The sequence below is a fragment of the Mchenga conophoros genome, linkage group LG11 (genome assembly GCF_057382185.1).
Source record: "Mchenga conophoros isolate Kocher_MC1m ecotype Shallow Benthic linkage group LG11, M_conophoros_male_GT1.1, whole genome shotgun sequence".
NCBI lineage: Eukaryota > Metazoa > Chordata > Actinopteri > Cichliformes > Cichlidae > Mchenga > Mchenga conophoros.
This window is the reverse complement of record NC_140536.1, coordinates 7,768,519-7,784,108: the sequence shown is the minus strand read 5'-3', so window position 1 is coordinate 7,784,108 and position 15,590 is coordinate 7,768,519. Positions and strand designations below refer to the sequence as shown.

General features: G+C 40.0%; 1 protein-coding gene across 3 annotated transcripts in view; it reads left to right on the top strand.

The window, feature by feature from the left end:
• vps13b (vacuolar protein sorting 13 homolog B) overlaps positions 1 to 15,590 on the top strand; it is a 297,571-nt gene that overhangs the window by 23,284 nt on the left and 258,697 nt on the right. For all 3 annotated transcript variants that reach the window (XM_085290668.1, XM_085290669.1, XM_085290667.1), the window contains 4 exons: positions 7,755 to 7,922; positions 8,794 to 8,975; positions 9,581 to 9,755; positions 14,373 to 14,632. In XM_085290668.1, the coding sequence (XP_085146794.1) occupies positions 7,755 to 7,922; positions 8,794 to 8,975; positions 9,581 to 9,755; positions 14,373 to 14,632 (785 nt within the window). The remainder of the gene's footprint in view (positions 1 to 7,754; positions 7,923 to 8,793; positions 8,976 to 9,580; positions 9,756 to 14,372; positions 14,633 to 15,590) is intronic.

The window sequence follows — 15,590 nt, the reverse complement described above, 5'->3', positions numbered from 1 at the left end:
AGCCAGTTTACAGCTTCCACACTGATACTTGTATTCTAATCCTACTACAGCTATTATGTCATACATCACTATTTTTTAGAATTTTAAAAGACTGGTGATTAACATCCTTTTTGTACTTTCTTGCTAAATATTTTAAGCTATGTCCTTTGTCAGTGTAAAGTTGGTTGTGCAAATAATTTTGTGTCAGAGGCAGTGATAGACAGGTATAATTTTAAGTAAATGGACGATACAAAAATGTGGCAATGGTTGTGTACTTGTTAGCCTTAAGGAAGATCTGTGTTAGATGTGAGACCCTCACAGCGCAAAGACCTGTTTAGATCTTTGTCAGTATCTGCGTTTAAAAACCACTTTGTTGCGTCTTATCCCTTTAACTCCCATCTCCTTCAAAACAACCAAAACTAAACATGGTGATACCAAAAGGCAGGCCCTTCACAATTATCCAGTTATTTAGCTCTGAGCTCTCACATGCTGAATGGATTTATCGTCCTCGTTCACTCTGTGGTGGAAAATAGTGATGTTAATTCATATGCCATGGGATTGGTAGCCACACAAAGACCAAAGACCAAGTGCTTCCACCTTGGGCGATTCTGTGAGTGATTATGTTTACTGCTGCTTGTGGGGGGACGAGTGGCCACCGTTTGTGAGAACCACATTTGCCTGTTCCAGGAGATTCCTGCTTTGGTTCTATTCACGCCGTTGAAAATGTGGTTTGTTTTATATGACTTCAAAGCGATTTAATAGTGGCAGTTCTCCCTTTGAATCTGTGCTAGCCATACTGAAACCTATGAATTTGGTGTATCAGAAGCTGCCCTCCAAATTTTCTGTTTCAAAGCGTGTAGTCCGCTTATAAGTCACAGCATGTTTTTGTGAGTGCAGTAGGATCTTCAGGATTTGGTTTTTTTTTGTTTTGTTTTTTTTACATTTTTTGATTGTGTGTCTAGTTGAAGGAAGCTAGTACACAACAAATATTCTTGACGTGCTTTCATGAGTACATAATTGAATTGTGTGCAGAGGGGATTATTGAGAATGAATAGTTATATCTATATATCTTCTGTTCCCTTAAGGAGAGGAACGAGGCTCAACACATAAGTATGGGAAATCACGCCCTCGCGTTTTTCTTTATTTTAATGACTATTTACATTGTAGATTTTTACTGAAGGAATCAAAACTATGAATGAACACATACAGAATTATGTGTAGTTATTGGTAGTATGTAGTTTCATGAGGTAGTCACCTGAAATGGTTTTCCAACAGTCTTGAAGGAGTTCCCAGAGATGCTGAGCACTTGTTGGCCCTTTTGCCTTCACTCTGCGGTCCAAGTCATCACAAACTATCTATTGATTATACTATTGATTGGGCTTAGGTCAGGTGGCTGTGGAGGCGCAGAACTCCATCACTCAATCACTGGAGAAGGTTTGGCAGCTTCGGCAAAGGTGTCTCTGATGCGCCTTTGCAAAGGCGCACCAGTGACAACCTGAACAGCAGCACCAGGTATTCGTAGACTATGCCCTCGAATGCATACCTGTGGTTCGGGTGTATAGCCACATGATTGTTGCAAACCAATCATCTGTATGCTCGAGTGGGATGGCCTTCGTTGTCCTCCAGGAGGTTTGATCACTGGTGCATCTTTATTTACAAGGCCCTGCTTGGACAAATGCCCACCTACATTTGCGATCTGCTCACACGGAGGAGTACTGTTTCTTATAGCCTGCGTTCAAGCGATCTTCTTCTGCTCAATGTTCCATTTGCCAGAACTGAACTGGGAAAGAGGGCTTTTACTTATGCTGCCCCTTTTACATGGAACATGATGCAAAAAGACTGGAAGATAGCAGATCTTATTTCATTAAATGCTTTTAAGTCCAAATTGAGAGAGCCAGAGAAAAATGTTTTTTAAAATGTAATTGTTACTTATAACATGTATGTAACTTTGTAATTTTAACATGTTGTCGCCTCTTGGCCAGGACTCCCTTGAAAAAGAGGTTTTTAATCTCAATGGGACTTTTCCTGGTAAAATAAAGGTTAATAATAATAAATAATCTGGGCCAGCTGCATTCAAAAGTTGTCTGAATGTTAGCGTCTTGAACTTGTTCATTCATAAATATTTGTTCATGACTCGGAGGTCAAGAATGGGATGAATAGTGTACTTATTTCCTCTCTGAGTATCACTGCTGGCTCCTTGCAAACAGTGGGTTTATAATTCTGAGGCGGTTGATCCGGAACTGCAACTGGTAACTGTGTGGTGAACAACCTGAAGTATGTGGAAGATGATATTGTGCTGTTAGTCAACATCACCTCAGTAGAGTGTACACCAGGGGTGGGCAATCTCAGTCCACGAGGGCCGGTATCCCTGCAGGTTTTAGATCTTTTAGATCTAGATCACCTTGGGTCAACACACCTGAATCACATGATTAGTTCGTTACCAGGCCTCTGGAGAACTTCAGGACATGTTGAGGAGCTAATTTAGCCATTTAAATCAGCTGTGTTGGTTCGAGAACACATCTAAAACCTGCAGGGACACCGGCCCACGTGGACTGAGATTGCCCACCTCTGGTGTACACAGTGGATGATAGCAACGGTTCGCACCACCCACGGATAGGGCGCTTAAGTGTGTCACTGAGGGAGGTGAGCAGCTTCCTGGGCATCGGGTCCTGCTGGGGGCCCAAAGGTGGACCTTTGCTCCAAGCCAACTGACTTAGAACTTGAACGGGAGGCTGCGCTCTCGCTGGAGGCTCACCCACCGCAACAGTGTGTTCTGCTTTCTTGTTGGTGCCTTGGCTTCCCAGGGTCCCACACACTGGGCTCTCCTGCTCATCCTCCAACAAACCATGAATGTCCAGGCCGATGTCCAGCACATCATTGTCTTCCTGCGGCGTGCTGGGCTGAAGCCGGTCAGTGCTCCTGCATAGTTCTGGCTTGTCTTCGGTTAACCCATCAATATATTCTATGGGGTCAGCCCAGATAATTGCGGGGACATCAACAGGATACTCCTCGTCTTTGCACTTGGAGAGGAGAGGGTCATGCCATGCGAGGACAGTTGTGAACAGAAGATTTCTGCTTTTCTTGTTTCAGTTTTGTGTCTGTTCCAAAATGCAAAGTAAAACACTACACAGGAAGACTCAAATTTAGCAGCGTGGGCAGTCTACACAACAACTGCATGGTGGAGGCTAACTCCAACAGGGGCAGTTAAGCTAACTTCAAGCTAGCAGACAATCGAGCTAACTAGCAGCAGCAAGTTAGTCCAGTTTAGCAAAGGTGTTCTTAGTTTTTATGCTCTTTACCTTTCTAAGGGATGACTGTGATAACAGGGGTAATGTGCGCAAGTAGGCCTGTGCATGTCATCACAGGTCATCCGCCTTAAAGGCTTGAATAGAGGTTTTAGCCAGGACACGTGGGGACGTGATATCCTGTACTTATGTGTTGTACCAAGTGAATTGACTGAAAGGAAACAATTTCTTCAGTTTTCACTGAGTGAAATTATATATCTAGCTGAATCACATTATATAGCGATCTTAGTGAGATCTTTTTTCATTTTCTTGTTGGAAACAACAATAAGAGACCTGATAAGAGTTTTCAGTCTACAGTTTTCAAACCAGTAAACAGCACTCATGTCATGAGCAAAACCAGAAGCAGAAAAAAAGGAAATGCACTAACTGTAGCTAAAAATAGCATTCTGTGATTTGATTTCATTAACAGTGATATAGAAACTAACCTGCATTTAATGCAAAGATTACAAATTGCAGCATCCTCTCATCATAAATATCAGCAAGAAAGAAAAAAAAATCCCATACTGGATTGCTGCGATACAGTTCACTAATTTACTAAGACCATCCCCTCACTCTTATTTTGAAAGTGTAGTTGCAGCTAACCAACTAGCCCAGCTGTCTCCACTGTCATTGGCAGCAACTGGTGATAATAGTCCTTGTTCTGCTCCTGAGAGCCGCTGTGAGCTGGACAGCCAGTCTAACCAGAACCTGCAGTTTCAGACATAATTCATCTGACGTTCTATCTTGCACATCGAAGCAGCAACACAACAAGAACTAGCACTGCTAGCTGTTGAGAGTATTGGGACATTTACCCATAATGTAAATACAGAAGCTTTTGTAGTATTAGTGGAAACTGCTAACTAAGGAAACAAAATATCCCATACACACGAAGGCTGGTAATTTCTCCAGCTGAGCCGTTGTTCTGCGTTGGTGCCTTGCTGTACCATGCATGGTTGAGTTCCTTGAATCTCCCACTTTACTATAAGGGGCCCTAGAACTGAATAGTTAGCATAATTAGACGGCTTATATTGCTGCTTTAGTAAGAATCTAATCATATATTAATGTGTTTCCATAATACTGCTGGAAAGTTACCTCAGCGGAAGTGAGATCCTTTCACTGCTGTCTTTGCATTTTTTTACGTTACAAACTGAAAATCAATAGTGGCTTACTGTATTTTATTAAAGATGCTGCGTTCCACAACAGGAATTGTATTTATGCTTCTGGTTACATTGGCAATAGTGCTAATACCATTTTAAATAACACAGCAATACAACTTCACAGTATATTTAGTATCTTATGGACTTGTCTTTTTCTTTATGGCTAATAACTGTGGCAAAGCTGATAGTTGCTAATACTTTCCATATACAGGAAAATGGTGAGCATGTACAGTATAGTGTTTCTTTCCTGTATTGCACAGAAGAGACCACTTGGCCTGTTCTTAGATCACATAAAGGAGCTGGTTTTTCCAGCCATTTTATGGTTGAACAGTTTTAAGTGGGCTTCTTCCCTGTGGGCTGCAGCACAGGTGCTGCCTGTGTCAATTGTTTACAGAAGTTCAGAGCAGTGCAATGGCTCACAGGGAGATGGATTGGGGCCTTGGACTTGTTATAGGCAAGAAGAGGTATAACAAGTGTACAAGCATGCGAGAGAGAAAGAAAGGACACCCTGACATGTGTAAATTAGATCCAGAGAGGTAAATAGCAGGGGGTAAAGTGCTGGTTTTACTGCCCAGGCTGCAGGTGCAACATCGGCTTTCTGACTGACCCCAGAAACAAACACACACACACACACACACACACACACACACACACACACACACACACACACACTCATGCATGTAAGGAAGTTGCCAGGCACACACTCAGCTCCACTCAAGACAAGCACATGCATGCATGCAAGGCCACGCACAAGTGTCATGAACACACATTAAGTATGAGTTGAGTTCATATTATGTCATCCTCTCTTCCTGCTGCTGTGTTTGGTCAGGCAGCAAACTCATGAGAATTTTGTCAATTGGATTATGCTAATACATAGTCGGGCCTGTGCACAAGTGGCAGAACAGTTAACCAATTCATATAAATATTTTCATCAACAGCACCATTTTGTTCTACTTAATTATTGGTTCTGTTATGCCCTGGGCCAGGCATGTAGATACAGGAAGAAAAACATTTGGTTTGGAAAATAAGGGAAAAGCATTAAAGCTTTATATATTTTAACTTGTAGTGACTGTGTTTAACAGTACTTGGGAGGAATGAATAATGCCATTGGTCCTGTGGTTAGGAGGATTTATTGCTGTATATTTTCATATTTTATGGTCGAAACTCCCCTGTCTGTAATATTTTAAGTTATTTCTTACTTTGTTGAGTAATGACCTTACCATGTATGTTTTTCCTGCAAAGCTTCTGTTTCTGGGCGTTACTGTGGCCATTAGGAGGTACTGGTAACACTGCAGGATGGCTCCCTCAGCTCTGTTGAAACCCAATCTGTCATGCTGCTTTTTCTCTTGTGCTTGCTCTAGGCTACTACATCCACCCACTTCCTCAACAGAAGGACTGTCACCCTCACCTCCCTCAGCCTTTAAAAAAGTTGAATTCTGTAATTTCTAGTTTTATGTATAATTGAGAATCCTTTCTCTTCATATCCTCAAAATGTGAAAGTCACACTCTCAAATGTTTTAAATTAATTAATGCATTACATTTCTAAAAGTTATGACCCAAGTTTTTCCAGTGTAAATTCACAGTGTACTAAATAGTTATTATGCAGGTCGCTCATTGGTTCTTTTTTTTTGCTCTTTTTATTACTGGCAGATTTTGTCATGAGACATATTAATAAATACACTGCAGCCCTGATCTTTTCTTGGTAATACCTACAGAGCCTTTTTTTTTTTTTTGAGAATTCTGCAAATGTCAGAATTAGTTGGACTGGACATTAAACAGTCATTATGCTACCAGCTCTCTGCTACAGAGTCTCTGTAATGTCTGATTGAACCCATGTGAGAAAACTGCAGGTAATTGTTTGGAGAATTCACATCAAGAAAGTGGGAATATGCAAGTCCTGCCCAGGTGCCACCCCTCACCAAGCAACCCATTTCCATTAGTGTCCTTTTACTTGTGAAAAGGGGAAAAGTTGGAAAAATGCCCAGCCCTGATTATCCTGACCTTTGAGGAGTTCATAAGTTCCTAAATAAATAGTTTTTTTTCCCTTCATATTATGGGATTCCTATGACAGGGATTTATTGTGCTTTTAATTGCACTATTCTGTGTATGTACAAAGACCCATATTTTTATGTATGAGTGTGTGTGAGTACTTATTCAGTGAAAGTTGCTTGTGTTTAAGTGGACACAAAGGTGCCTCAGTAGTTTAATGAGCTTGGAAGGGATATAGTTATTGCAATATGTGCATAATTTGGAGTTAAACAGGATTTTACATCTGAGAGAAAGTAGAGCCCTTCTTAATACACTGCGATTTAAAGAGCTGCAAATTTTGTTGAGGTTGATTTTTTTCTTCTTCTTTCCTTTTTTGGATAGAAGAATAACATGCCAGAATGATCTCTTATTTACAAGTCCATAAATAAACAAATAAATAAATTTTTATTTATATAGCACCTTTCAAGACAGAATCACAAAGTGCTGCACATAAGATCACAAGTCATAAAAAGATTTAAAAAGAGAAAATAAAACAGGCATAAAATTAACCAAAAGCAGTTTTAAAAAGGTAAGTTTTGAGTTGTTTTTTAAAAACAGCTACTGAGTCCACAGTTCTTAATGCTTGGGGGAGAGAGTTCCACAGTCTAGGGGCCACAGTGGCAAAAGCTCTATCACCCTTAGTCCTCCTCTTAGTGTTTTTTATAGCAAGTAAGCCCTGATCAGATGACCTCAAAGACCTGCTAGGGACATAGGGCTGTAGCAGATCAAAGTTGTAGGCAGGTACCAGTCCGTGCACAGCTCTGTAGGTCAAGACCAGGATCTTAAAATCAACTCTAAATTTAACAGGAAGCCAGTGTAACTGAGATAATAATGGTGTCACATGTGAGTACTTGGAGGATTTTGTCAAAAGCCTAGCTGCAGCGTTTTGCACAACCTGCAGACAATCCAGAGAACCTTTGCTTAGACACATAGACAGCGAATTACAATAATCCAAGCGTGACGAAATAAAAGCATGTATAGCAATCTCAAGTTCAGAGCGAGATAAAATCGGGCTTAGCTTAGCCACATTTCTTAAATGATAAAAACAAGACCGAACCAGAGATTTTACATGCCCGTCCAAGGATGGCAGGGGTCAGTGGTACTGAGTCTACACTACACACTATGGAATGTAGCTCTAGTTTTTACTCTTTATTGTGTCTCAACACAAATGTAATCTTTCATATATCTAATATGTCCTTGTCCATGCGTTTTTGGGTCCTGGTAATTAGGTTTATTGTCTTTGTGTCTTTGTGTCCATATTTTATGGGTTAATATGATTCTTATGTTTTAACCTGTGTGTTTGTAGGCTATGTCCAAAGTCTGATCAGACGTGTGGTGAACAACGTGAACATTGTGGTGAATAACCTGATCCTTAAGTATGTGGAAGATGATATTGTGCTGTCAGTCAACATCACCTCAGCAGAGTGCTACACAGTGGATGATTTATGGGAAAGAGCCTTCATGGACATTACTGGTGAGCAATAGCCTCTTAAATTCCTTGGTAATTAGATTAACTAGTAAACATACTGAGATAGTAGCCCCTATAGTAAACATTTTAATAATTAGTTTTAAAAAAGGACAAACAAATGTAAAGATGTCTCATTTTTAAAGCCAATACTTGAGAGAAGGATATAGTATGCAGATTGAGATATAGTATGCACATGTATGTACAATATATTTAAATGTAGCTTGTTTCCTTCAGGCCTTGTGCTCATATGCATTTACTCTATATGTTGTCTATTATATTATTATTATTATTGCAAATAGCACTGCCTTAAAAGACCGACAACAATGTTCAAATTTCTGGCACAGCAGCAGAGGGAGAGCTTTTCCCTTAAAGTACCTCATTTGTTGTTTGGGTTTAGCACAGGTGATGTTAACAGGAATAAGCCCTATGTAAAGAGTGCTAGAATTGTGTCTAGAAAAATAATGGCTGCTAATGTGAATCGTCCAACATCAACTCAAGTGTCAATGAAGTTTCTGGAAGCTGCTGGGAAGAGGAAGTGTTCTTCACATACTTCTTGAAAGCAACTAGTGAGTACTGTAATGGTTACTGGCACTGTTTAGACAGTGAAATAATTCTGGGAATAGATCCTGTTATCATTCTGCCAAGGGTAAGTGAATCAGTGTCAAGTGAGAACCTGATGATGTGTGGCCAACCAAGACACACACACACAAACAAACTTTCTGAGCTAGCTCTCTATTTTAACTAAATCACTGATAATGAGAATTTGTTGTCAGGAGCTGCTCTCTGTTAGTGTGTGCATAATTTAACTTGTTTGTTTTTAATGATACCTAATTTTGTTTTAATCCTTTTTTCTTCTCTTGCTTTTTTCTTTGTGCAGCTCCAGAGTTGGTCCTAAGGAAACTGATCAACTTTGCTGACTGCACCGTGTGTTTGGACAAACGGAATGCTAGCGGCAAAATTGAGTTTTACCAGGACCCGCTCTTGTACAAATGCTCCTTCAGAACACGCCTCCATTTTACATATGACAACATCAACTCTAAGATCCCATCTGTCATAAAGGTGAGCCAGCCTGTGATTTTAGGAATAACTCTATAACTGCCATCATCTTAGCAAAGCTCAAGGAAATGTTAGGGGTTAATATAATTTCTTATATTTGCTGTTGTCTGAAGATTCCATATGATGGAAAAACTTACATTTCTATTAACAGTTTACAGATATCAAAGATTAATGTGGCTGACTTTTGTTTGGGCAGCTGTTCTCACATCAATAGCAGGATAATGACTAATATCAGTGAATTGTTGTCAACCAGTGACTTTAAATATATGTGGAAGACAGCTGCTTGTTTTGGGAAGATTTTACTTCCTTCATGAAAATCTAAGGTACCACTAGAAATGATCTGAGACACGACTGAAGTAAAATCGGTGTTAGAATTTTAAGTCAAGTGCTGTTAGTACATACTTTTTGGGGGTACTAATCCATTTTGTATAACTGCGAACACTTAGTTGGACAAAAGCTCTTCTACACTAAGATTTGTTTAGAACAAATATTTTAAAAGTACTGGAATTCTAAGAGAAGATGATAGATGCGTTCTGTATTTTTCATATAAATCTGTGCATTAATTGGATCAAATATCAAAATCTAATTTATAGCTAACTATTTTTCAGATCCATACCATGGTGGAGAGCCTGAAGTTGTCCATTACCGATCAGCAGCTACCCATGTTTATACGAATCTTGGAGCTAATCATTGCTCTTTACTATGGGGAAATCGGAGGACACAAAGAGGATGAGGGTGAAGAAGGCACTGGGCATGCAAGGGATTCTGGAGCAAGTTCACCTGGTGAGTGAGATTTCTTATGGAAAGCAACAGTAATTCTCTAACACTTTGATTGGTTTGTTAATGTTTTATGTTTAAAACAAGTTTTAAGACAGTCCACAAAAGTCCACAAAAATTCAGTATCATAATAGTAATTAATTATAATTCCGTATCATAATTGAATTTCAATTTTAGACTTAATCACTAACAACAGCTAAAGCATACGTATGTTTTGCTCTATGAACATTTCAGTGGCTAAGTATGCTTCTTATCACCATAGCATGTTTGAATCAAGTGACATACAAAGCAAAATAAATCAAATTTTGCATGGTCTTACTTCATGGTCATCCCATGACTCTGCATGTTGCCTTATTCCGATCAGGGGCTCTGTCTTTTTTATATGTTGCTGTTATTCCTAAATGGGACATTTAACATCGCTTTGACCATGGTGTGCACTCCTCCTGCTTTTTCCACAAACAAAATCTGGAGCGTATAACTCGATACAGACCATTGTCATCAGGCCTGATCACCTCCATGTGGTTGGAAGCAGGAGAAAGCAGGATAAGGAGAAGAAACTAGGTTGAATCAAACACAGGTCTACCTCTATCTTTCTAATTGGAGCACATGGTAAATCACACTGCTTATGTCCAGCTGTGAAGCAAAACGCATAGGTGCAGTTGTTTAAAGGCAGACACTGAGTTGTACAAAATTGAACACTCACAAAACTGCACTCATTGACATATATTTATACAGTATACTTTGAATAACTGTGGTTATTTAAAAAAAAAAAAAAGACATCCCTTTTCCCCTGAACACCTCTTAAAATGCTCATGTATGAAGTGTCATGTCCTTCTGGGCTAAATCAGCCTCTCTAGCACCAGGAGCAAATTATGGTGGAATAGAAGTAGTGGGCAAAGGGGAGCGTAGACAGCCCCACACACGGCCCTTTCCTCGCTCGCTCTAACTCCCTGCCTCTTGGCGTGGAACTTTCGTTGCCAGTTGGCGCAGCTTCCAGTTCAGTGTCCAATGCCAGATGTAAGAGTCGGTGTCATGCTACTGCTATGCGGAGCCTCTGAGAATGAATTAGTATCCCATCACAAAAATATACAAGAGGGGACCAGCTCTTGGAACCTGAGCACCCCCAGATCTTGTTATGCTGGAAGTAATCGTCAGAGTGAAGAAGCTGGAGGGGGCAGGGGGGCAATTGTGTGTATATGCACTGTAATAAGTAGGTGTGTGTGTTGAGAGGGCTCCAAACATATTCATAAACATGATTTTAAATGTGTGCATTTCAGATTTATGAAATAAAGCTGATTTTTTTTCCCTCCTGGAAAAAAAATAAGAACAATAAAGCTAAAATGATTTATTCTTTTTAATGACAAAATATAATTTTCCAAACCAGGACAGACAGCCATACATTGAGTCGGAGCACTACACTTGTAGAGACTGAATTGGCTTTCATGCATATTTATTGTTCATGGGTTATAGTTTGTAGGAAACAGTCATTGTTACATGATTGCTGGAATATGATACCAACATTGTGCATAGTACTTCATAACATTCATTGATTTCCCATAGGCTACTTGAGTCTTGCTGCATATTCTGGTTCCACTGGCCTGTATGTGCGTTTCATTTATTTACTCTTGCTTTGAGTTGGCTTTTGTAACTGATACTGTTGCACTGATTGAATTTTCCTAGTGTTTCTTTGTTTGTTTGTTTTTTTTTATAAAATATGGTTTATTTGTGTGAGGGTGTATATATGTGGTCAAAAGATTGAGTTGAGAGTAAGGAATAAATTCTGTATCTACTGTGTAATGTATTAATAAGTCATGACTTAAGTGGTCTGTTTTTAAAAAAAATTTCAAAGGGAATATTAATTTTTCCCACATGTGAAGGTGTTTTTCTTTTTGCCAATTATTGAAGTGGAAAAAGCCTTGTAATGTGTTTATGTGCCCATGATTCACTGTGGCCGCATGTTGTTTGTTTGAATCGTTTCCTTTTAGGTAAGAGCCAATGTCTCATTAATGAATAGGCTTGTTAGGTGAAGATTGTGCGATATTTGTGTGTGTCACTAACCAAAACAACCCTTCGGTTAGGATTACATGGCTAGTTTTCTTACTGTCTGAAATTCAGTGAAGTCTGAGAAAAACACTAAAGAATTAAGTGGTTGGAAACATAGATGACTAACATGCTTGGATGGACCAGCTGGTCACAGCAGTGAAAGTTGTATGGTTTCAAGAAGTATGTGAAGAATTATGAACTGAGGACTGTGGCTGCTGAAGTGTGGCAGGGTGTGTGCATCTCTGTGTAACATACATGAGCCCTTATACTTGTTACTTTTCTCCAATATCATATGTGCATGTGGATGGGACTTGGTGTTTAGTGTTTGCTTTGTAGGAGGGCTTAGCCTCCATGTCCCTTGAAGTGTGCTGAATGGAAAGGACCTTCACACAGGAATCAACCAGAAACCACAGGCTGTGTCAGTGTTACTAACCTCAAGTAGCTCCCTAGTGATAATACATTGGTATGACAGGACATTGTTTCTTTTTTTGTAGTGTTACTGTGAACATGGGATGACCATTGAATTGAGTGGTTTAGTGGTTTCTGCTATTAGAGTTAAAATTGCTTTTACGGTAGTATGATGTTAATGTCATGCTGGTAGCAAAAATGCTGTAAGTAAGTTCAGTCATGAAAAAAAAAACGTCGTTATGAATGCATTGCACTATGGTATGTGTTTTTTGCATCAGTGGTTATCTGTTAAGCTTAGATTGAGTCTTAACATGTATGCATGTCTACACAAACACCTGCACTATCAGTAGATAGGAGTAGCCTTCACTGAACGGTCAGGTAACAGTCCACCTCTCCCTCTATAAACATGGAGGGACATCTACTGGCCTGTGAGAGCACTGCCTCTTTTTACTACTTCCCACTCACTTTCTGTGTCACTGTCTCTTACACCGAATCCTTTCCTAGCTTAGGCCTACCCTGCTGCTTGAAGACTCTGGACTAAGAGAAACCGTACATGACGCTGACTGTCATGCAGTTCTTCTGAGCTCTACTTAAGGATATATGGACAGATGTTCATAGAGTGCTGCAATACATACATTGTTAGTTGGCAGACACTGATTGTACTCCCAGAGCAGGGATACTTCACACCTGTGTGGTCATAGTGCTCAACGCCAAGGCAGCATACATTCTGGCCAGACTACATCATCGTTTGGGAATTTTTCACTCACTTCTAAGGCTTAATACTTCAAAGTGTCCTTAAGCTGCTCTGTTTTGATCACTTGATTGGTGATTGTGCTTTTATTTTGATTGCCTTGTAATTCAAATGTAGACTTCGTCAGGCTGTGATGTGAAGTGAAAGAGCATAACTTGTTAAACTGACACCTCAAAGGCTTCCTTGAGTAAAAACAAAAAAAAAAGGAATGAGCGATGGAATCAGACAGGGAGATTGGGATGGAAAGACAGATAAAAAAGCCATAACATGGGATTTCCAGCTGCCAATTCACAAAGTGAAAGATTTAATTAAAATATGTCATAATTTTCACCGCCTTACCCTCTGGGATTCCTAAGTTGTGACCTCACGGACAATATTGTTTTCTCGTAGAGGACGTGAGGCCACAAGGAATGGAATTACACATTCTTATGTATTGACATCAGCTTCCTCTATCCCAATGTGTATGGAAACATACATGATGGGACCAGTTCAGGGGTCAGGATCAGGAATGGATGGGTGCATGGTGGTTTTTTGACTGCTCAAATGGTAATTGGAGAAAAAGTGAAGACTTTTGGTTGTTTTTGTAAACCTACCCCGACAACTTGCCACTCTGTGGATTTTCTACAAAGTAGCCAGTGCTTTAGTCAGCTCCACCCCATCTTCCCAAACTTATAGTTAACACTATTGCTAAGTTTTACCTACGCTCCTAGCCAAGCAGTGTTTATGCTAGTGGCTCATAGTTACCTGGACTCCTGCATGGCCTCCATTTTAGTAGTTGGCTTCTTACCAAACATGTGATTTGACCACACGCATAACTGAAATTGGCCTGTGCTGTTGGGTCCAGCACAGACTGCCTTGACCACTGGGTCCAGTCAAAGCCCTCCTCTGTCAGGATGCTGGCTGACAGCCTTTGCCCTCTGGCCTCTGCTGGAATGAACTTCCTCTTGCTCTGTGGAATTCATGCAGCAATGAGTTCATGTAACCCACAAATACTTACACACCTGCCTGCTGGAGCATTGGCAGAAACTACTGTGAAACTTCCTTGTTCTCTGCTGTTTTTGTGTGTTCTGTTGACAGCTGAAACAACTTGCTAGAATTAAAATGCCCCGAAGGAAAGGGTAAATTAATTTAGTGTGCCGCCCTGCATACAGACACTTCCATTATCTGCAAGTTTCCCCTCTCTTTAACCAGGTTGTATTCAGAAACTGCCACTTTAAATGCATTTACCTGTTGGGGTAAAAGTGTGCTAGAAAGGAATTATGTCACTGTTTTGTTTTGTTTGTTTGTTTTTTGTGTGTGTGTGTGTAGGGGGGGGGTTGCTGATATATAGATTTTTCTCTTTTACTGCAGCTAATTCAGCAGCAGTAAAATCCTAAGTTTATGTTTAAATGATATCTAATTAAGACTTTTATCTCCTTCAGGAATGGATGTAGATACGGAAAGGCGACCTAGCCAAGACCTCTACATACAGTCTGGTAATCCTGATGAAGCAAACCAAGGTTGGGTGTCCTGGGCTTGGTCCTTCGTTCCAGCCATTGTAAGCACAGAGGAAGAAGGAGAGGATGGTCTCTACCAGCAGCGAGAGACGGGAAGCATCCCCAACAGCTCCCAACTCCACACACCCAAAGACCCCATTGTTTCCATAGGCTTCTACTGCACCAAAGCTTCTGTTACCTTCAAGGTAAATAAGATGTTTGATAAAATAAAATAAAATAAACACGTCACCATCTTAACTTAAATACAAAATTATGTTTCGATATAAAATAAATGTCCATTTCCACAGCAGTGGATTGAGCATTCATTGGACTTGTGTTAAGCCTGTGACGCTGCTGCTGTTTGTAATATAGCAAGAGTTCATTTATCATTTAGAACAAAGGATTTAACTAAATACTAGCAAATTCTGGAAGTAACCGTCAAGCTGAATGTTTTGGAATGGCCTTCAGTCCTCCCAACAAAATATCAATCAAAATAATACAGAACTGGAAGCATTTGAAACAAGAATAAGAGAAAATCCCATAAACAAGAAATGAAAGACTCCTCACAACTACAAAAAGTATTTACAAGCTAGGATATTTTCCTAGAGGAGGTTTTACTAAGTACTGACCATGAAGGGTCATGGACTATATGTAACCCATTGGCTTCTGTAGTCTCAATTTTAAAGCCTCAGTTTAAGCTGTTTTGGCTCTTTTGGAGCCAAAGTAACCATATTTCGATGTTGGATTCATAAATTGTATGGGTGCAATGCACAGACCCGGATACTGGCTAGTTAGCGCTGAGTATAGTCAAGTAAAATACTAGAATTTCACTTGGCAGAAATGAAACACAAACTCCTTTATGATCCGTGCCACACAGGAACCTATATATTTTTCCAGATAAATGCTCCAAACTGCACCAACATCGCGAGCAGGGTCGAGAGGTTTATTTTAGTCACTCGAAATATTGAAGGTGAGGCCTATCAGACAGCTGCCTGTGGCTACAGCTGCCTGTGGCACACCTGTCAATAAAGCAACCACAATCCTTACTTTCAGCCTTATCAGTATCTGCATCTCTGTTTTTCCCCCCCCTACATCACAGTTGTTACAAAGAGAGAAAATATGCACCGAGCTCAAAACCATACTCCTTACCCTTGAATAATCCTT